At 50.0% G+C, this 21,968-nt stretch overlaps 1 protein-coding gene and 1 long non-coding RNA gene across 8 annotated transcripts in view; one reads left to right on the top strand and one right to left on the bottom strand.

The window, feature by feature from the left end:
- The window catches only part of RBM19 (RNA binding motif protein 19), a 120,652-nt gene that overhangs the window by 39,288 nt on the left and 59,396 nt on the right, over nt 1-21,968 (top strand). The window contains exon 22 of one of the 7 annotated variants that reach the window (XM_081544719.1): nt 11,252-11,389. The exons of the other annotated variants lie outside the window; for them this stretch is intronic. Within the exon in view, the coding sequence (XP_081400845.1) occupies nt 11,252-11,270 (19 nt within the window). The 3' untranslated portion in view covers nt 11,271-11,389. Of the gene's footprint in view, nt 1-11,251; nt 11,390-21,968 lie in introns of those variants that run through there. 7 annotated transcript variants of the gene reach the window in all.
- On the bottom strand, nt 7,643-11,398 carry LOC145527180 (uncharacterized). The gene is made up of 2 exons (XR_014069557.1): nt 10,961-11,398; nt 7,643-10,811 (listed from the first exon to the last, which is right to left on the bottom strand). It is a non-coding gene; the product is annotated as an uncharacterized LOC145527180 (long non-coding RNA).

Genomic DNA, 21,968 nt, shown 5'->3' with positions numbered 1-21,968 from the left:
TATATCATCGTTGTGTGAAATCTGCCCTCTTTGCTCTTACTCAGTGGTTTAAAGAATGGGGAGCCACTTGAGGGATTTGCTTTAAAAACTCCTGTCCTCCTTCCCACGATCTAAATCATACACTGGCGCGCCGTTCATTAACAGACGTGGTCAGCACGGTGCCAATGCCAAGATGCCGGCCCTATCAGTTTCTGAGTAGTAGGGTCTTAGCTATAATTCCAGGATCCCCCATGTGGTGTTAAAACCTGGTGGGGTGGGGTCACAATAGGGGGGCTGTTTTCCATTTCCTGGTATCTGGGGAGATGAGTCAAGAGGAGTAAGCTTGCCATCCCAAGAATGAGCCTCTCATGGCTGCTGGTTTCAACAAGCTCCTGCTTTTTGAGGAGTCCAGTTTAAAAACTGCCAGATCAAACCAGGATTGCATGTGTGGATCGAGAATCGCATCTCGCCGAAATGACAGCTTCGCTTGGTTCTGCAGCCTGAGAATGACACTGATCCAGGGAAACAAAAGGCCGAGACGGAGAGGGAAGAGCGCTGTCTGGTCTCGCGTTTTATGTTTGTTTTGAGAAGACAGGGAATCAGTGTCCCTCCCCGAACATCATTACGCATGGCGTCCCTTCTTCCTGCCATTGTCCCGGCGGTCGTTCTCATCAGCCCCTGAAAGCCCAGAGCCTTCTTGGAGCCTGGCTTTGTTGTGTGTCTCGGCTGGGAGTTTGAGACCATTCTGAGCGTGGGCAGCAGGGGTCGCTGTGAGTCTTCTTAGAGAGACAAGCTGGGCCAGGAAACCACAGACCCAGTTTCAGACAAAGCCAGCGGCCCGCAAGGGTCAGAGGCAGGGGAAGATGTCAAGGTTCAGGGGGACCAGTCCAGTCTGTTTTGCTGGGCAGGTTTCGTGGGCTTATCCTGCCAGGCGTGATCACAGCTCACTGCATGTTGGGCTCCGCACCATGCTTTCCTGTGCAGTGCTGCAAAGGAGGGGTGCTGTTACCCCTTCGTACCCAGAGGGACACTGGAGACCTGGAGAGACAAGGTTTCCAGCCCGGACTGCACAGCTGAGCTGGAAGTGGGGCGTTCATGGTCTGACCCAGAGCCCTGGCTTGGAACCGCACCTCTCTGGGCCTGCTAATCTTCTCTTGGGTCTTGAAGAAGTTATTGTTCCCCCAGATTATTTTAGTAGAACCGCCCTCCCGCGAGGGTGTGTCGTTTGTACCAGGCACTGTGCTAGGTGCTGGGCACAGAGCCATGTCAGGAGAGACGGGCTCCTGTTCATGAAGGACCAGGGAGGAAAGTGACAGTGACAGACAGTGACACACTCAGGGGGTGCAAGCTGGAGTGCAGGGCCGTGGAAGAGTGTAATCTGGATCTTGAGACCACCTGTTGAGCGGCCGCAGCTCCCCTGCCCTCCCCAGTCCCCAGAGGGACCCTCCCCGGGAGCTGGGGGCAGCAGCGTCTCGGCTGAGGCACTGTTGGCCTGGGCCTCTCCTGGAGGCCCCCAGCCTTCCATCTGGGCTTCACTGCGCCAGACTCCAGCCTCTAAAACCCAGCCTGACGGGTGCCCAAAGACCCTGCAGGTCCACACCTCCGCAGGATTGTCCTCTGGGCCAATTCAAGGCTCGCCCTTTAGAGAAGTTAGGGAGGTGGGACCTCCCTGGTGGTCCAGTGCTTAATTAAGGCTTCACCTTCCAGTGCAGCGGGGTATGGTTCAGTCAGGGAGCTGAGACCCCACATGCCTCAAGGCCTAAAAATCAGAACATAAACAACAGAAGCAATATTGTAACAAGTTCAATAGAGATTTTTAAAATGGCTCACATCAAAAAAAAATTTTTTAAGTAAATGGAGTAGCAGTTCCCAGTCCCCTCTCTGCTACCCCTCTCGGTTTCCCCCGGCATAAAATAACAGTCCTCGTACTGGTGGTGATGTGTGCTGTGAATTTTGGTAACGATGCCGCAGTAATAACCGCTAGTGTTTATCCCTATCACAAAGCAGACTTTTGGAGCCCGACCTCTGCGCCAGGCACCGTGGGCTGAAGTGCTCTGGCTCTTTACAGTCCTGCCGAGTGCTTGTCGTCATCATCTCCAGTAAAGAAACCAGCTCCAGAGCCCAGATTCCTACCACCGGGTCGTCAAGACGGCTCGGGCTGGCACCCGGCTCCCTCACCACGTGGCTGCCTCAAGGGCTGTTAAAAGGATTAAATGAGATTATGCATGTGGGGCACTTAATACAGCGCCGGGTACGGAGCGGGTAGTTAATCAGCGTTCACTGTGGTTATTAAACAGCACAAAACCGGTGGCTTCGGGCTAGGAACCCAGGGCAGGGCCGACTCGAGACAGAGCCTGTGTCTTTGACAGCAGTGCCGAATCCTTGGAAGTTTTCTGCAGTATATCCATACTTAAAAATTTTTTATTTATTTTGTTTGTGACTGCTCTGGGTCTTCGTTGCTGCACAGGCAGGGGCTCTTCCCAAGAAGAGTTGGGGCGTGTGGCCTTCTCACTGCGGTGGCTTCTCTTGTTGTGGAGCACGAGCTCTAGGCCACGTGGGCTCAGTAGCTGCGATTTCTGGCTCTAGCACACCAGTCAATAGTTGTGGCCCATGGGCTTCGTTGCTCCGTGGCATATGAGTCGCTCCCGGACCAGGGATCAAACCCCTGTCTCCTGTCAAGCGGGCGTCCCTGCTGCTCTCTGGGTTGGCTCTGCGGTTGGTCTGTGGTTCACTGTGGAGGCCACTGGCCCTTGGTGCATAGATGGTTCCCAGTAAATGTGTACTGAGCACCTGGATTTAACTGCAAAGCCTTCCTCTGTGGGATCTGATAAAGGCAGGGCATGAGACAAAGAGAGGTTAAGGAGTTTGCCCAGGGTCACACAGCTCTGCAGCAGCACAGCCGGGCGGCTCTCGCTCTAGACGCCCCCTCTCTCACCTCCCCTGAGGTCAGGATGTCAGGTGGCAGAAATGCAGCTACCTCGGGCAGGCTGGGCCTTTGGCCCGGGGCTGCAGATGGATGCTTTTTCATCTGAGTGGTTTTTTTCCCCTTCCTCAGAGGTGCAAACCACCTGCCAGTGGTGTGAATGGGTGAGCTCACAACAGGTGTCTGGAGGCCTTAATTACTCGGCCTGCATCTCCCGTCCCCGGCGCACCTGTTGTGCCCGCTTTGAGGATGGCATCCATCCATCCCCGGCCCCCTCTCCTCCTCATTTCCTCTTGCAGTGACGCGGTGACCGTGACCAGGACCGTGGAGGGAAGGCGGAACACAGCTGGCCCGCCGAGTTCCTCTCTCGTGCCCCCACCACCACTCCCCTCGCCCAAGGGCAGGGTCACTGCCGGTTTAACTCCTGGTGGTCCGCAGTACTTTTCCAGAAGCTTCGAGCCCTGTCATCTGCTCTCCACAGAGGCCCGGGAAAATGCCTGGGGCCACTTCCCCTTCACCAGGGAGAAGCCCTGCAAAAAACAACTCAGGCCGTTCGAGAGAGCCAGCCTGGACCAGTCCTGAAGGTTGGGGGAGAGAGAAAACCCTCAGCCGGGTTCTGAAAACGGGTGGGGTATGGAGGGCACAGCTGTCCCCAGGGCCCCCCTCCACCCACCCCCATCATCTCCTGCCAAGTACCACCCCCACAGAGCGACTCTAAAAACAAGGCTCTGCATCCACTGATCAGACCCAGCCATGCTCGTTCACCGTGTTGTCCATGGCTGCTCTCACCTGCAGCAGCGTCAGAGTTGGGTGGTTACAACCAAGACAAGATCCACAAGGTTATAGACCACTGACAGTCTGGCCCTTCGTGGGGAAAGTTTGCTGACCCCCGGACTACAGGAGATCGTGGGGCCTGCGGGGAGACGGGGCACGCCCTAAGGGGGCTTTGTTTCTGTCTGCTAGTTTTAATTATACACGGAAGGTAGTTTTTCTTCCCCCTTTTATAAAAAAGACAAACATGACAAGTAATGCTAGAGCCCCGCTGACCCCTCTGAGGACAAGATGTGAGGTCTCAGGGAATTGCAGTGTCCATTTCTGCAAACCGCACCCACGCCGTTTCTTCATCAGGGTATCTCTGTTCCTCCAACTTTGCTGAGTTTGTTTGTTTGTGTGCTTGCTTTGCTTTAGGACTTGTTTTTTATGAGCAGTTTTTGGTTTACAGCCAAACAGAGAGGAAGGTTTAGACGTTTCCCATGTACCCCCGGCCCCACTTATATATACACAGCCTCCCAAACTAGCAGCGTCCCCACCAGAGTGGAACATTTGGACTCAGTGACTGTGTGATCTGCGGTGTTTTGTCTTTTTTGAATAACAAATGCTCCTGGGAACATTCTTGTGTATGTCTGTTGGTAGCCATGGGCATGTTTTTCTGTAGGGTGTACCCATAGGAGTGGAATTGCTGGGTCATGGGTGAGCATATGTCAGCTTCAGTAAACATTACTCAGATGGTTTCCAAATCAGTTCTGTCAGTTTCCACTTCCAGTTGCCCACTGACCTCATCAACACTTGGTAGTGTCTGTGTTTCTCTTTTTAGGCATATTTGGTGAGTATATAGTAGCATCATCACATGATTTTAATTTGTGCTTCCCTGATGGCTAAGGAAATCAAATCCCTTTTCATACTTTTATGGTGATTTGAATATGTTGTTGTTCAGTCGCTAAGTCATGTCTGATTCTGTGACCCCATGGACTGCAGTATATCAGGCTTCCCTGTCCTTCACCACCTCCCAAAGTTTGCTCAAACTCATGTCCATTGAGTCGGTGATGCCATCTAGCCATCTCATCCTCTGCCTCCCTCTTCTCCTGCCTTCAGTCTTTCCCAGCATCAGAGTCTTTTCTTGTGAATTATCTCTTCACTTCAGGTGGCCGAAGCATTGGAATTCTAGCTTGAATATACTCTTGTAGAATGCCTATTCAAATCTTTTGCCCATTTTTTTTCTAATTGGGTTGTCTGATTTTTTTTATTATTAATTTTCTTAGTTCTTTTTTACATAATTATGCACATTCTGGCTTCGAGTCCTTTGGTGGATGTAGGATTGCATGCCCTTCCTCTCCCATTCTGTGGGTAGCTTAGTGGTGTCCCTGGATGAACTGAGTTTCTTAATTTTAAACACTGTCAATTTGTCATTTCTTCCCCTTCTTGGTTAGAACTTCCTGGGTCCTGTGTAAGAAATTGGTGCCTCCTCCAAGCTCACGAAGACAGTCTCCTATGTTTTCCTCTGAAATCTTTGACCCTTCATAGTTATGCAATCCATCTGGAATTGATTTTTGTGTATGGCGTGAGGTAGAGATCAAGGGACATTTTTTCCCCCACATGGATATTCAGTCGGCCCAGCATCATTTATTGCAAAGGCCATTCTTTCCCCTCTGCTCTGCAGTATTGATTTTGTCATAAATCAGGTGACCACATATGCGAGGGTCTGTTTCTGTACTCTCTAATCTGTTCTGCGGGTCTATTTGTCTCCCCTTGTGCCAATACCCCCAGCCTTAATTACTGTGGCTTTGTAATAGCTTGTTCCGCGGTGTCTTTGTTCCTCATGACGGCCCCGGCTGTTCTCAGCCCCCATGTTCTTCGGGTCTGTGTGTTTTATTCCTCAGCAGCTGGAGGTTCTAAGCAGAGGAGGTGGTGGCATCTGACTTATATCTCTGAGCCATCTTGTAAGGAGACGCGAGAGGTTTCTGTAGTCCACTCGGCTAGAGGTGACAGTGGCTGGGACCAGGTGTCAGCCGTGGAAGTGGGATGCCAGATGTGTATGGGGGTGCGTTTTCAGAGTCCTGCTGATGGCTTTAATGAGGACTGCGATGCAAACGAGAGTCAAGGATGACCCCTGTATTTAGGTCCTAAGCAACGAACTGGATGATCTGGGGGCAGGGCGGTCCAAGGGAGGGTGAGCCCCATTCCACGTACCCACCGCTTCATCGCCCGTGATACGTCACACATAACGGGCCAGAGAGCACTACTCAGTTGACCTGTCCACTCGCATGCGTGTGTTGGGGGGTTCGGGGCCACCCGTTAGCTGCGTGATGTCAGCTGTAGCAGCAGCATTGCCGTGTCAATATCCCTCACGGGCGTGCTCTCTGCCATGAGAGGGAGGGCTGTTGACAACAGTCGGGTGTTCGCACAGCCTTTACCAGCAGGCCCTGCTGGGGCCTGAAGTGCCTTTGTGCTCACGATTTCATCTGTTCCTCCCCCCACAAGCCCGGGGAACGGCCGCTGATGAGGCAGATGGCCACGCGGCCATAAAACCCCAAGCAAGTGGCAGAGTCGGATCCGTGCTCCCAGTCGCTCTCTTTCTCTGCCACCTTTCCCGTCACAGAGTCAGGGGAGAGAGACACTCCTTGTCTCATGTGCTTGTCTCATTCACTCAGTGACGTCCGACTCTTTGCGACCCCATAGACTACAGCCCGCCAGGCTCCTCTGTCCATGGGATTTCCCAGGGAAGAATACTGGAGTGAGTTACCATTTCCTGCTCCAGGGGATCTTCCTGACCCAGAGATTAAACCCTCATCTCCTGCATTGGCAGGTGGGTTCTTTACTACTGGGCCACCAGGGAAGCCCCGTGTATCTCCATGTAGCTTATATCTATTAAGTCCTTATACTGTGCCCGTGATTTTCTGTGGCCGTGATGCTTGTCAAGGCCAGTCTACAAATACTTAACATGTGCTCACTGCAAGCTGGGTACTGTGCCCGTTTCATTGAGAGAGCCTGCTTCTGTCCGTGGTATCACTACATTCTAAGGACATAATGGCCCCACCTGCAAAGGTGATTACAGTTACAAGGTAGTAACAACAAAAAAAAATACAAAGGAATCTGTTCTTCCACTAAGGGACTGTCCCAAAGACAGAATGCAGGAGTCCTTGCCTCACCTCTTTTTATTTTGAAAGAGATCCAGGGTTCTGAGTGGACTCCACGAACCAGCTGTAGAACACAGCTAAACGCCCTTACATGGTCCAATCCCAGAGGTCCCACCCAGCCCAGCCTATGGGGTGACCACGTCTCAGATCCAGCTTTTAACGCAAGGGCACCTTGGTTTAGAAGGGAGAGGCATGAACTAACAGGCTATAGCCAATTAGAGGAGACCGCAGGACAAGGCTCTCAGCAGATGTTACTGGGCATCTTATTTCTGCTCAGGGGAAAACCAAGCAAATACACACACCTGTCAGCATGGCTAAAAGAATAAAATAAGAGTAACACAAAAGGCCAACGAGGCTGCAGAGAAACTGAATCACTCACACATTGCGGGTGGAATGTAAAATGGTCCAGCTATCCTGGAAAAGTGTGTGGACGGTTTTAGACGAATGAAACAGACACTTATCACGCGACTCAGCAACTGCACTCTTGAGCATCTGTACCAGAGAAATGGAGATGTGTGTTCATACCGAAACCTATGCGCGCAACTCCCCTGGTGGCCCAGTGCTTACAGATCCGCACTTTCACTGCTGAGGGCCCGGTTCAATCCCCGATCGGAGAACTAAAATCCCACAAGCCACGCAGCACTGCCAAAAAAATAGTTTACACATGTCTAACCACTGATGAGTGGATAAACCAAATGTGGTCTGTCTCCACAATGAAATGTTACTCTGCCATAAATAGGAATGAAGTACTGTTGGCTGCTACACCATGGGTGAACCTCAAAAACAATATGTTAAGTGAAAGAAGCCAGACACAGAAGACCCCATATCACACAATTTCATTTATATGCAACATCCAGAATAGGCAAACGGAGAAAGGAAGTAAATTAATGGTGGTTTAGGGATGGGGCAGAGATTGCGGGTGACAGCAAAGGAATATGAAAGCTGATGAGATTTTCTACAATGGCCACAGTGATGGTTACACAACTCTGAACACGCTAAAAGTTGTGGAATTGTACACTTTGGGCAAATTGTATGGTATGTGAATCGCATCTCGATAAGCTGTTAGAAGGAAGGGAGGAAGAGGCACGCACAAGTTCATACCAGTTTCATTCATAATGTCCTTCAGTGGGCACGTGGTTAAACTGGGATGCATTTGGACAATGGAATATGACTCAACAATAAAAAGGAACAAACCACTACGCCCTGGTGTCCCAGTGGTTAAGAATCTGCCTGCCAAGGCAGGGGGCACGAGTTCAATCCTTGGTCTGGGAGGACTCCCCATGCCTCTGCGCAACTGCTCTAGAGCCCACGCTCTGCACCAAGAGAAGCCATCACAGTGAGAGGCCCACACACCGTGACGAGAGAGTAGCCCCCAGTCCCCACAACTAGAGAAAGCCTGTGCACAGCAACGAAGACCCAGAGCCGCCACTGCCCCCAAATTAATTAGTTAGTGAATTTTTTTAAAGAAAAAGAACAGATTGGGCTTCCCTGATAACTCAGTGGTAAAGAATCTGCTGCTAATACAGGAGACACGGGTTCGATCCCTAGACCGGGAAAGTCGCATATGCCGTGGAGCAACTAAGCCCGGACACCACAGCTACTGGAGCCCGGGAGCCACAGCTTCTGGAGCCTGCGTGCCCTAGAGCTCATGTTCTGCAGCAGAAGCCACCGCAATGAGAAGCCTGCACACCGCAACTCAAGAAAAGCCCATGCAGCATTGAAGACCCAGAGCAGCGAAAAACAGGCAGCAACCCAGATGAATCTCTAGAGAGTTACACTGAGTGGAAAAGCTTATCCCCAGAGGTTACATACTGCATGATGCCATTGCTATAACGTTCTTCAAATGACAGGATGACAGAGATGGAGAGCAGATGGCTGGTTGCCTGGGATTGGGTAGGCGAAAAGGGAAGGATCCTGTGACGGTCCCGTTCTGTCTTGTGTGGGCACATGAGTCTACGTGTGGTAAAATTGCACAGAACGGAATATTCACACACATGGATACATGCAAAACTGGTGTTTGGGAGCACGGAGTATTAGCCCCTGGACCACCAGGGAAGTCCTTTGTGATATGCTAAGTCGCTTTAGTCATGTCAGACCCTCTGCGACCCTGTGGACTATAAGCCACCAGGCTCCTCTGTCCATGAAATTCTCCAGGCAAGAAAACATGAGTGGGTGGCCATGCTCTTTTCCAGGGGATCTTCCCAGCCCAGGAATTGAACCCAGGTCTCCTGTATTGTAGGCAGGTTAACTCAGTTGGTAAAGAATCCGCCTGCAATGCAGGAGACACTGGTTTGATTCCTGGGTCAGGAAGATCCCCTGGAGAAGGGATAGGCTAGCCACTCTAGTATTCTTGGGTTTCCCTTGTGGCTCAGCTGGTAAAGAATCTGCCTGCAATGCGGGAGACCTGGATTCAGTCGCTGGATTGGGAAGATCCTCTGGAGAAGGGAAAGGCTACCCACTCCAGTATTCTGGCCTGGAGAATTCCATGGATTGTATAGTCCATGGGGTTGCAAGGAGTCGGACACAACTGAGCAACTTTCACTTGGCTTCACTTTCTTTACCATCTGAGCCACCAGGTTTATGCTTAAACTTGGCTATGGAAAAATAGCAAGCTTCAGTTGTTTGCAGTGTGAGTGAACAGGTTAAGTGTTTTTGCACCCTTTTCAGAGAGCTAGGGAACCAGCAGGTAACTTTCTGAGGCTCTTGTCCATCTGCAGATCCATCTCCAGGTCATCAGTCCTGCATGCTAGGCAGGGAACCCCGAGGGATCTGGTTGACATGTGAGCTGGGTGATAGTCTCTTCATTTCAGAGGCCTGCTTTGCAGGAAATCCACGCCAGACTCTGCTTCTGTTTGTTTTTTTTTTAATGACCTTGCTCCCTCTCTATCAATAATACGTCTTAGGGGCGGTCAGAGGCTGTAAAAGTGACTGCAGTGCTTGCCCACGAGAGGTACTTGGGTCACCTGAGTTCTCCTTTTCCACGCCATCCTTGTCCCCCAGTCATCAGAAGTCGGCCATGAACTTGGAAAGGAGCCAGTGTGATTTTCCAAGTGAGAACGCCCAGCCAGGGAGTCGGAAGAATTCTGGCTCAGCTCCGCTGGCCCCGCTACATGACCTTGGGCACTCATTGACTTCTCAGAGAGTCTGTTTATTGAGTGACTCAGTGATGAGGTTGGGCGAGACCAGCCGGAGCAGAGGGCTTCCTCCTCTCGCGTGTTAGTGCAAACCCGTTGGTCGTGGCTGCTGGAGTTCAGTCTCAGGATTGTGAGGCTGCCTGGGCTCTGCAGGAAACAGCACTGTAATTGACTAGCGATGTCTGCCATGGACGCGAGCGCGGCGTCTGTGATAGGCAAGCAGCTGCAGGTATCTGCCGAAGAATATGGTATTTATCACCCGTCGCTGGAGCTCTTAACATTTCCATCTGCCGGACTGAGTGGTAGTGCAGTCCCAAACCCCAGCCCGTGTGAAAGCCTACTTTGCTCTCCTCTCTAAAAAAATAATAATGGGCTGAGAAGTTGAGAGGCTGTGTCTTCTTGTGATTATTCTCTACCTTCCTTTGCGATTCTGTAGATCTGGTCTTCCAGCACAGCTGATTATTTCCTATCTCTCCGTGCCCAGACTCGTTCTGGAGTAGGTGACAAAGTCCAGACAGTGGAATGGGGCACCCTGGGGAGAACCATGCAGTTCTGAGGGTGGAGGGTGGTAAGGAGGCTTTGTGCACTGGCTCCCGCCCGCAGCAGCCTGCCCGCACCTCCTCGCTCAGCATTCAGTGCCTTTTCAGTTACAAGGTCTCTGCGCTTTGTCTGGGCTTGCAGGAGGGCGGCAGTCGGCTCATTGTTACTGAGGGTAATTGTGCTCTGTGTCTCCAGCACCCTGGCGCTGAACGGCAGCGGGGAGGGAGCCCCAGGAAATCTTGGGAGGCCTCAGAGTAAGAGCAGCTTCTGAATCCTCTCCCGTCTCGGAGCTTTGCACGGAAAGGGGGTCCTGCCACATTGCTTTTTAGTTAAGAAATAACTCGAGGGTTTAGCAAATATTTATGAAGTGTCTCTCAAGAGGCAGGGACTGTGCCAGGTGCTAGGTTACAGAAACAAACGTGAACTCCCAGAAGGGAAGGAACTATCTTGGTTTAGGGAGAAGTGGATACAGGGTTCACTCCATTAGAACCCACACGGCAGAGGGCAGGTCATACACGTAGTTGGTCTGGTGACTCAGCTTCTCTAGGGCTCAGTGCTCATCTCTGTGCGTGGGTTTGTGCTAGGTCACTTCAGTTGTGTCCAACTCTTTTGCAACCCTACGGGCTGTAGCCCACTAGGCTCCTCTGTCCATGGGATTCTCCAGGCAAGAATACTGGAGTGGGTTGCCATGCCCTCCTCCAGGGGATCTTCCTGACCCAGGGATCGAACCCACGTCTCTTGCATTGTCTCCCGCATTGCAGGCGGATTCCTTACCGTTGAGCCAGCAGGAAGTCCGTTCATCTCTGTGGAATGGCAGGATTAACAGCTGTTTCCAGTTTGCCGTAAGGACAAGGTCAGTGCTGTTGGTGAAGCGCTTGGCCTTCTCCAGTCTAGAGAATGCTGTATCTGGTACCCAGGACTCCCACAGTGCTCTGGGGGGGCACTGCTTATTCCCAGCCCTCCTGCTAACTAGCCACACGCTCTTAGAAAACTTATCTTTCTGCTCCTCCCCAAGGATATTCTGAAGTGAGGGAGCTTAACACCACGAAGGTCTCCAGAAAGGTTTTGTATTCTAAAGGAGCATTTTGTAAAATCATGGGCCATGGCTGTGTTTCTCAAACTTGAGAGGTATATAAACAGCCCTCCTTTTAATAGAAAAATCTCATGGCCCTTCCCCACACAGCAATGATGCAAATATTTTTATTATGATGTTAGTTAACTGTGTACAAATGTAAACCCCAGCATCAGCTGACAACCTAACTCTTACGGTTCTCTTAGGACTATAAAACCAAAACACATTTTCACATTAAATGCAGACAAAATTCAAAATCAATAACATTCAAATTAACAACATTATTTTTAGTGTGATGGATGATGTTGTTTTGCAGAAACCAAATTCGGAACGTGGGTTTTAATATTAGGAAGATGTAGCCGCAGGTCCAAGTCTGTAATCAGTTTCCCTACTTTTCCGTCAGTCATACTAATGCAGAGGATGCTTGTTTGCATAAGTAAGTACAGGCAGAAGGGGAAGGATTTATTTGCCAGTGCAGCAGAATCAGACCTCTCTTTTACCAGAATCTCAGCCAGTCATCAGATGTCTCTTTTCAGGCAGCATTGCTGAGTGGTTCTGTAAAGCCATCTCCAGCACTTAAAAATAAAAGTTAGCGTTATAGTGTCACTGAAAACATCAGTGAATAAGATTACCAGTTTCAGATTACCAGTTTCTTGTCAACTTGAGGACAGAGAAGTGTTTTATTGTTCATTCCGGCTAATCATTCTCTTGTTGCAAGTTGGGGCATGTAAAGATAAGTTCGGCAGGAAACAGCATCTGCTCTTACCCCAAATACTGTCTACCCCGGTACAGGTCTTTTGAGGTTAGCATTCTTGTACCAGGACTCTCCATAGCACTGTTACAATGCACGTATGTATGCGTATATTAAAAATTACAGAGTGGGATGGATTGGGAGATTGGGATTGACATATATACATACGTATAAATAGGTTACTATTGAGAACCTGCTGTACAGCACAGGGAACTCTGCTGAACACTGGGTGGCGACCTAAATGGGAAGGAAACCCAGAAAAGAGGGGTATATGTAAACATATAGCCGGTTCACTTTGCTGTACAGTGGAAACGAACACAACATTGTAAAGCGACTATACCCCAATAAAAATTAATTTAAAATAAGTTACATTTTCTAAATACGAACAGAGGATTTTTTAATTATCCAACAAAAGTAGCTAATCTTCCCCACATCCCTGCCCCTACCCTCGTACATGTCCCCAAGTCGAACTGAGAGGCCACAGACCTTACAAGGAGAAACTCAGTTCTCTTAAGTAGGCTCTTACCTTAGGACAAATTTCAGGTCCGAGGCACTTGTGGGGTCCACTTAGACCTGTAGATCTTTTTCTCTAGCGAGCCCGCTTGTGGTTGAAATGCTACTGTTTTTATGCAGTTCATGCAGTAGGAGTCACTCACTTGCTCATACAGAGTTCAGTGAAGCTTTTGGAGCTCTGTAGCTTGCCCTCCCCACTCTTAATTTGCTGGGAAAAGATGGGGGCCAAGACGATCATAGATGTTAAAGCAAGAGGCTGCTCAGCGCAGGGGTTGTCAGAGCTGGCGGCTTTGTGCTAAATCCATCACCACCCATTAGCTTCATAATTCAGAGCACAAGCACTGTAGTCTGTGGCGCCTTCAGAGTTGTGCAGTATTCAACCTATACCTCTGTATGTGGCAACCCTGGGAGTCCATCAGATTGCGGCTTCACTGTTGGCCCCTTCATCACCGCTGTCAGGCTTGGACAAGTCATTTAAATAACCCACATCTCAGTGTCTGCATCTGTAAAATGGAGACCATAGTATATACCTGTCAGGGTTATTGGGAGGATTCAGTGAGGGGATAAAAATGAAAGTGACATGCTTCCCAACCTGTGCACCGAGGCACCTCGGGGTGCCTCAGTGAACTCACAGGTGCACTGTGGGTTTTTCGAGAAAAACACAGCGACAGCATCAGTCATGGTGCCAACTGCAACTTCAGTTGTTTATACCTATTAATGGTTTATGGGCTTCCCTGGTGGCTCAGTTAAGAATCCACCTGCAATGTGAGAGACCTGGGTTCAATCCCTGGGTTGGGAAGATCCCCTGGAGGAGGAAATGGCAACCCACTCCAGTATTCTTGCCTGGAGAATCGCCATGGACAGAGAAGCCTGGCGGGCGACAGTCCACGGGGTCAGGAAGAGTCGGACGTGACTGAGTGACCAAGCACAGGCACGTTAATGGTTTCGACTGTTAAGCTGTTATAACGTCCTAGTGCTCAGTCATAGCCGACTCTTTGTGACCCCATGGACTGCAGCCCCAGGCTCCTCCGTCCATGGGATTTCCCAGGCAAGAATACTGGAGTGGGTTGCCATTTCCTCCTCCAGGGGATCTTCCCAACCCAGGGATTGAACCCGCGTCTCCTGTGTCTTCTGCATTGCAGGCAGATTCTTTACCTGTTGAGCCATCAGGGAAGCCCAAGCTGTTATAACCAAACTATTAGGTGTCTCTTTTGACCTAGGAATGCCATGAGAAAATTAGAAAAGTGTCAAGGACACCAGGCATGAACCAAAAGCGTTTGGGAAACTGTGGCCTACTGTTTGGTACAAGTCACAGCTCGATAAAGAAAGGAGACCGTTTTCTTATAATATAACCAGAAGGGCTGTGCTGGCCCCAAGCTTCCGTTTCGTCTCAGCTCTCCAAGCGTTGCTCGTGTGGGACTGGTCCTCGCACTGACTTCCCAGCTGAGATTTTGGAAAGACCCTGGGCTGCCCACAGTCATCTCAAAGGGTATCCTGAAGCGTCCAAAACATAAAAGTCTTTAGAAGGAAATGAATTCACTTGAGTGTCCATGTGCCTCACAGGGTTCTTGGCAAAGGCCAGTACCCAAGGTCTCAACTCCGGAGTGGGAGAGAGGGAGTGGCCTTGACAGCCTGACTTGTGCAGAGAATGGCCTTGACACCCTAAGCCTTTGAATTTTTCATGCCCCACCAGTTGTGGGATCCCCAGAGCTCCCACAGCAGCATATGTGAGGGGGCCGCAGCCCCAGGGGGGATTATCTGGGCTTTCCCTGCCCTGGGACAGGCGGACACAGCACACTGCAGGGAAGGCATGTGAACACAGGGCCCAGCATTTTGTGTGTGGTTTGGTGGTGGTGTTGCTGTTCAGTCGCTAAGTTGTGTCCGACTCTTTGCAACCCCATGGACTGTAGCACGCCAGGCTTCCCTGTCCTTCACTATCTCCCAGAGTTTGCTCAAACTCATGTCCGTTGAGTCAGTGATGCCACCCAACCATCTCATCCTCTGCTGCCCCCTTCTCTTCCTGCCCTCAATCTTTCCCAGCATCAGGGTCTTTTCTGATGAGTCAGCCCTTCAAATCAGGTGGCCAGAGTATTGGAATTTCAGCTTTAGCATCAGTCCTTCCACTGAATTGGTTTGGTGTGGTTTGTTTTAATTCTCTTCCTCCTTCTAGCCACCTGTGACCATCTGGCAGAGGCCTTAGCCTGCAGATATAAGGTTAAACTCTATGAGCATGCCAGTATGTCAATTTTGACTGACAAAAACAACGTTTTTACTTAGTTCAGCCTAAGTAATTGTTCATCCTTAATTGAATACCTTCATGCAACCATCGGTTCCATGCACTCATGTACATGCTCTCTCTTTATTAATTTTTTTCCTTTAAAAAAATAAAAATTTGTTGCACAACTAAAACAGAAATATGTTTTCCTTTTCGAAAGAAACCTTGAAAGCCAAAACCCTCATTTAACCACTGCCACCCCAGAGAAATTTACATGATCCATTTGGCCACCTCCCACCCCCCTCCCTGCTTCTAGGTCTTTCCTCATGCATTCTGTATATGTATGAACCTAAAGACAGCATACACAATTGCATTGGGTCCATTTAGACCAAAACGGCGCCGTGTTTCATATATCAGGAAGAAGTTTTCCCTCCTGAAAATGTATCTTGGTGATCTTTCCAGCTTAGTCCCTGTAGCTCTGCATTGTTCTTCTCAATGTCCTATGTCATCGCTTTACTCCGTGGGAATCATGCAGCCCATTTTACAGATGAGGAAAGTGGAGTTTAGACTAGAGACAATCACAGAGCCAGGAGGTGGCAAAGCCACTTGTGACTCCCCAGCCCAGGCTGAATTTCCTCCCCCCAGCAGCCTGCTCCGTCATCCTTTACAGACTGATGTATAACTCCCTCCAACCCAACGGGGCTGCCTGGCACTCCCATCATTCAGGTAAATGGAGAGTTACCACTGATAGCATAGATGGCCAATTTCCAAGGAATTAGAATAGAATCATGTTGGAACTCCGTGGAGTGTAATTGAATGTTTGAAGACTGAGGCCTGCAGGACCCTGGGTCATCATTGCAAATATCAGTTATCACTGCACACTGGTAGAAACCTTAGGTCACAGGGTGTCCTGGCTGCTGGCCTGAGCGACTCTCATTGTATGCCCGTCCCCTGCGATGGGCCTTGTCCTCTGGCCAGAAAAGCAGGCTTAGAGAAAGAGACAGTCCTTGCCCAGTGTCGGAAAGCTCAGGGACATCTGGGGGTGGTGGCTCCCCCAGGTTGGCCTTTAACATCGTCCCACTAGGTGTGTCCCACTTGAGCTTCTGCAGAGCACTTTTAGCCAGAGTTTGGACTCTGCGGTCAGACGCCACTGGCCTTTGTCACAGCCCAGACCTTCACTCATTTGAAGAAATAGATGTGCAGTTTCTTCCTTTTTTGGGAAAAGGAATCTCTGAGAGTTGAAGGAGCTTCAAAGTGCCAGCGGCTTGCCTAGGAATCTGTAAAGGGACCTTGGCTTTTTTTTCTCTACTTACAAGTAGATTCCTCACCCACTTGTGGAAGGAGTAAGACCTCAGTTCAGTCACTGCAGAAATGTAAGAAAACTGTCAATTGGAAGAAAATTATACTATAGTTCCCATACTGGGGAGTTCTTCAGTAAAGGGGTACTCAAGTCTGAGCTCCCTAGCAGTCAAAGCAAGAAGGGGGAAAAGCACCAGCACCTGCTAATTCTTGAGCTGTCGTCCAGCCCTCTAAAGAGATACTGCTCCCATGGAGGGCTCCCATGGGACTGGCAAGATGAATTTTTTTTTTTATGTTTCTGCACAAATTTACAGCCCTGTTCTGGAATAGATGCAAAGTTTACACAAAACATTAAAATGAGCACAAGACAGCTTTGAGTTATATTCATGGAGTCTTTAAAAATGGACTCTTACCTCGTCTGCCCTTTGGGATAACGTGCATCACTGAGCAGGCTTGAGAAGTCTCAAGTGTAAGTGGAGAGAAAGGGCTAGAAAGAGGGGGCTGAAAGAAGGAAGATGATGCCAGGTCAGGAAGAGGCCCAGTGACAGTCATCAGCGCCAAGCTCGTGTTGGTGCACCAGCCCACGCTGTGAGTGTGTGCTGCGTTCTGAGGGCACACGGTCCTGTAGAACTCTCTGCAACCGTGGAAGTGTATCCACTCTGGTGACCATCAGCTGCATGTGGCCATTGAGCCCTTGAAACATGGCCTGTGCAGCTGAGGAACTGAATCTCAGTGTTGTTTCAGTTCAGTTCAGTTCAGTCACTCAGTCGTGTCCGACTATTTGCAACCCCACGAACTGCAGCACACCAAGCCTCCCTGTCCATCACCAACTCCCAGAGTCCACCCAAACCCACGTCCATTGAGTCGGTGATGCCATCCAGCCATCTCATCCTCTGTCGTCCCCTTCTCCTCCTGCCCTCAATCTTTCCCAGCATCAGGGTCTTTTCAAACGAGTCACCTCTTAGCATCAGGTGACCAAAGTATTGGAGTTTCAGCTTCAGCATCAGTCTTTCCAATGAATATTCAGGACTGATTTCCTTTAGGATGGACAGGTTGGATCTCCTTGCAGTCCAAGGGACTCTCAAGAATCTTCTCCAACACCACAGTTCAAAAGCATCAATTCTTCTGCACTCAGCTTTCTTTATAGTCCAACTCTCACATCCATACATGACCACTAGAAAAACCATAGCCTTAGTTGACCCTTAAATAGCAAATGTTTTTCCTCTCAATTTGAAATAGTCACATGTGGCGGTGGCTGCCATACAGGACAGCACAGTATGAAAATGTTCATACCTTTTGATCTGGTGATTATGTTTCTAGAGTTTTATCCTAAAGAAATGATCAGAGGTATGGACAAACTTATAGGGATCTGCTGTGAAGGATTGTTCATGGCAGGGAAAAACTGGAAACACTATTAATATTCAGCAGTGAGAGAGGATGGGTTGAGTAAATTTTTGAATGGAATGTCAGAAAGACATCAGCAGTGTTCATAAAGAACATAGACGAGGGGAAATGGTTTTGTCCAGCAATTAAATGAAAGAAGCAAGAATCCAGATAGGGTACAGTGTGATCTCCAAGTAAGCACAGGTAGAAAAAAGACTAGAAGGAAGCGCTCCAGAATAACAGTCATGTTGGTGGGTTTATTGTCACTTCTTATTTCCATCTCTGCATTACTGTGCATTCGGCAGATTGCCTACATGAGTGTGAAGGACGCTTTAGATTCAGAAGGAAAAGTAGTTCTTCAAAATAAGACAGGATAAGATGGCTATCCATTCCTCTGAGTTTCAGGGGCCAGGAGGGTGGTGTGTGGAGGGTGTTTCTTGAAATATTCTGGTCAAACTCAAGACCCAGTTCACTTGTAATAGATCCTCTGAGCGGCTCCTAGCTTTCTCTCTTCCCCATCTGTGTTCCTTATTGCCCTTGAACTCCAAAGCCAACCCTTAAAAAAAAAAAAAATCTATTTGCATTCAGTAGAGTCAGGAAAATATACCACTTTAATGGGATTCTTTTTTTTTCTCAGCACTTTACAGAATTTCAAAACTCTTTCATATTCAAAACTCTGTCGCATCTTTCTCTGTTATTAGTAAGGCAGAGTTGTTGTTTTGGCTGCACCGGGTCTTAGTTCTGGCATGCAGGATCTTTAGTTATGGCATGGGGAATCCTAGTTCCCCAACCAGGGACCGAACCGGGGCCCCCTGCATGGGAAGCTCGGAGTCTTAATCGCTGAACCACCAGGGAAAGTCCCAAGGCAGAGTTTTACTCTTTTTTAGAATTCTCTCTTCCGATTAGAAAAGTCACCTCATTCCAGAGCTTTTGGAAAACCGAGCACAAGCCAAAGAAAACCGCCCCCGTCCCCACCGCGAGACACAGCAGCTGGCTTGGCGGGTGCCTTCCCGCGTTGTCTTTCATACGGCTCTGTAGTCAGGGCAGGTATTAATATCACCGTCTCACACACGAGGAGACAGCGGGTCAGTGAGGTTAAGTGCCTCGCCTGGGGTCTTGTGGCTGGTTAAGTGGCAGAACCGAGCCCAAGCCTGAGTTCTAGTCTGCGTCCTTTCCCTGGCTCTCTAGGTGAGGTTTGACGTGGCCCCCAAACAGGCTCCTCACCTATTCACGAGGCGTTGAGAGCCTCTTGTCCTTCCGAGTGCGGCACTTAAAAGCTTCCTATAATGGCTCAGCTCACAGAGTAAGTTACACCGGGCTGATCCTTTCTTTATGGGAGTTTACTCTTTAAAGTAGGCACGGGTGACATAGACGGGGTTATTCAAGACGCGCATTGTTGCACACAAAACGGAGTAAGCTAAATGTTTACCCGACACATGGACGGGGGAATAAAGGCTTTCTGCAGAGAAATGAGTGGGAAGAAAGAGAGAGAGTCATGTGGAAGAGGTTTTAATCCAGGCAGCATGATTGCACTTCCCCAGGACAATTATACTCTGCCTACCTTGAATTTAAATAAAGTCCCTTCAACGGCTTGTTCACAAAAGCGCTTTTTTTTTTTTTATTTCACCCCAGCCTGAGCCGTCACCTCGGCTTCTCAGAATATAGTCAAGCTCATCCCAGAATGGTTTAAAAAAAAAAAATCACAGTGGATTTCTAAGGGCCTCCAGAGTGTGGCGTGTACTCTGGAATTTTCAGACACGTTCTGTATCCTCAAGTGAGTGAATGTTACAGCCCCTGCCTCCTCTCCCACCTGAAGGATCCCAGCCCTGCCTTAGATCCCAGGTGAGGGCTGATCCCAGCCAATGAGAAAGGAGTTTCAGATCCTTTCTAAGCCCCCTCCATCCTAGGCAACACAGGGAAGTGCTGACCACACACTTTGTATTCCCCGGGGCTTATCTGTGCTTTTCTATACAAGCTGTGCTCATGTTGGCTTCCCCAGGGGAGTAACAGCCTAAACTTGAAGGAAAGAGTTGGCTTGATAAATAAAAACACAGCCTAGCAGATGGTGATGCGAGGGGGCAGGAGGTGGGTGTGAGGCATCCGGGAAGGAGCCTCCCCATCCCTGGTTCCCTCCCCGGGGCTTCTGACTCAGCTTCCCTGGATGGCTGGACAGAAAAGAACCCACACACACACCCCCGTGGGTTGTTTCCACTCAGAGATTCCATCGGCACATCCAGCCCCATCTCAGAGTGGGCAGCATTCCCTTTGGGGAAGGATGGCGGACCTGTTCTGAAATCCCGTGGGACCCCCTTTAAGGGGAATGGAATGGGGACCGTCTTGGTGGTTTGGGGTTTTTTCCTTCACCCATCTCTCCTCCGCCCGGGCCAGCGCTCATCTCTAGCATCCCTGACTGTTCCCCACCGCACCCAGAAGCCCGCGGGGTGGGGGAAGACAGCGGCGCGCCCCCGCTCACGAAGTCACTCATTTGTATCTCATTTTCGAGTTATTATCGAGCTGCCGGTCGTGAGAGTGTTTTGACAGCAGCTGTCAGCAAGGTGCAGGCAGCTGCCATCGCCTCCGATTGGCTGAAGACACCTATGGCAGCGTGCCGAATAACATCCCAGCCCGTCTCGCCCACCCCCTCCCCTCCGCCCCAGCCAGGGACCAGGGGAGACCAGGGCACCAAGGGGAGAAAAAACAAACAGAAGAGCAGAGAAGGGAGACCACCCCGGCCACTCGACGCCCCAAGGCAGCTAGCCCGGCTCTCAGCCCGGCAGCGTCCGGAATCCATAGCATGTTTTCCGACTCCCGCTAGAGAAGACGGCCGTAAAAGACTCAGATTGTGTCTCGCGTTTTGTGTAATTTATTTTATTGGAGGTTTTTGGGCAGCGAGGGTGGGGAGGATGAGAGAGGATCCATCCAAACAACCATTTAGGCTTGTCAGAGTTCATTTATTGAATTAGCGAGGTTACCACTCCCGGGCTCCCAGCTGCCAGCCCGCAAAGCTGGGCTGGATGCAGCCTGGAGCCTGGAGCTGGAGAGGGCGGCACCGATCAGAGAACCAGGAGCTGCGATCAATTATGGTGGCTTTTTTTTCCTTCCTCCCTCTGCTCAACTGAAGTGCAGAGGAATGTGTGTGTGTTTTCCCTTCTCCCCTGAAGAGTCTCCTTCTCTCTGTAATACAAGTCATTCCACGTGTTTCTTTCTAAGCGCCGTGCATCCAAGCAGGGCATAAATAATGCTTTGTATTCACTGCCTTTTACCTAAGCAGTTTAAAATTCATTCTTTTCTCTTCTTGTTTTTTTTTAAGTACTGGGGTGGGATGGGGGGAGAAAAATGTGAGTGACACTAGAAAGCAGCTGTTTCGTGATCAGGAAGCGAGCTCACTTCTGCCTTAAATCGAGGGCCTGTGGGGTAGTCACAAAGACGCAGTGACTGCAGGAGAATGTAATCTTTCTGTACCAGGCAAGGGAGCCCTTGTGTCATTCTTGTTTCCTCCCCCAAAAAATTCCCACATCGACTCAGACCTCCACGGCGGGGGTCTGTCACTTTGGGTTTCTGCCACCACAGTCACACTTGGGGCTGAGATGGTTTGGGCGTTACAGCCGGGTACCCACCTCCTCCCTGCAGAGTTCCCTCACCCGTTGGTACCCAGAGAACTGAAAGGGCTACATCCTCAGGATGCCTGTTTATCTCTAGCACAAGTGATCACCGGGCTTCGCTGGTGGCTTAGTGGTAACAAGCCCACCTGCCAATGCAGGAGATATGGATTCGATCCCTGGGTCAGGAGGATCCCCTGGAGAAGGAAATGGCTACCCGCTCCAGGATTCTTGCCTGGAGAATCCTATGGACAGAGGAGCCTGGCGGGCTGCAGTCCACGGGGTCGCAGAAGAGGCTGACACAACTGAGCAACTAAACAACAACATCAGCAGCGAGTGTCCACCAGGGGCGTTTGTGCCCATCGGGGGACCCTCGGCAGTGTCTGCAGTTCGTTTTGGTCGTCACAGTGTGCAGGGTGCTAGTGGCCTCAAGTGTAGGCCAGACACCCTCCAGGGCACAGGATGGCCCCCCGCAGCAACAGATTATCCCGCCTGAGACGTGGGTGGTGCCAGGGTGTAGAAACCCTGGACTGTAGGGAAGGGACCTTATTTGCAGAGGAAACAGCAGAGGAGCTGTGAGTGTGCCGGTGTTTTTAAGTAGGGCTGCTGTCAGCATGGGATGAGGGGAGTCTGAGGGGTGTTTCAT

This window comes from Giraffa tippelskirchi, chromosome 11 (assembly GCF_054371585.1).
Source record: "Giraffa tippelskirchi isolate mGirTip1 chromosome 11, T2T-mGirTip1v1.2.pri, whole genome shotgun sequence".
In the NCBI taxonomy this organism is placed as follows: domain Eukaryota; kingdom Metazoa; phylum Chordata; class Mammalia; order Artiodactyla; family Giraffidae; genus Giraffa; species Giraffa tippelskirchi.
The sequence above is the reverse complement of the archived record's forward strand: the minus strand, read 5'-3'. Positions and strand labels throughout refer to the sequence as shown.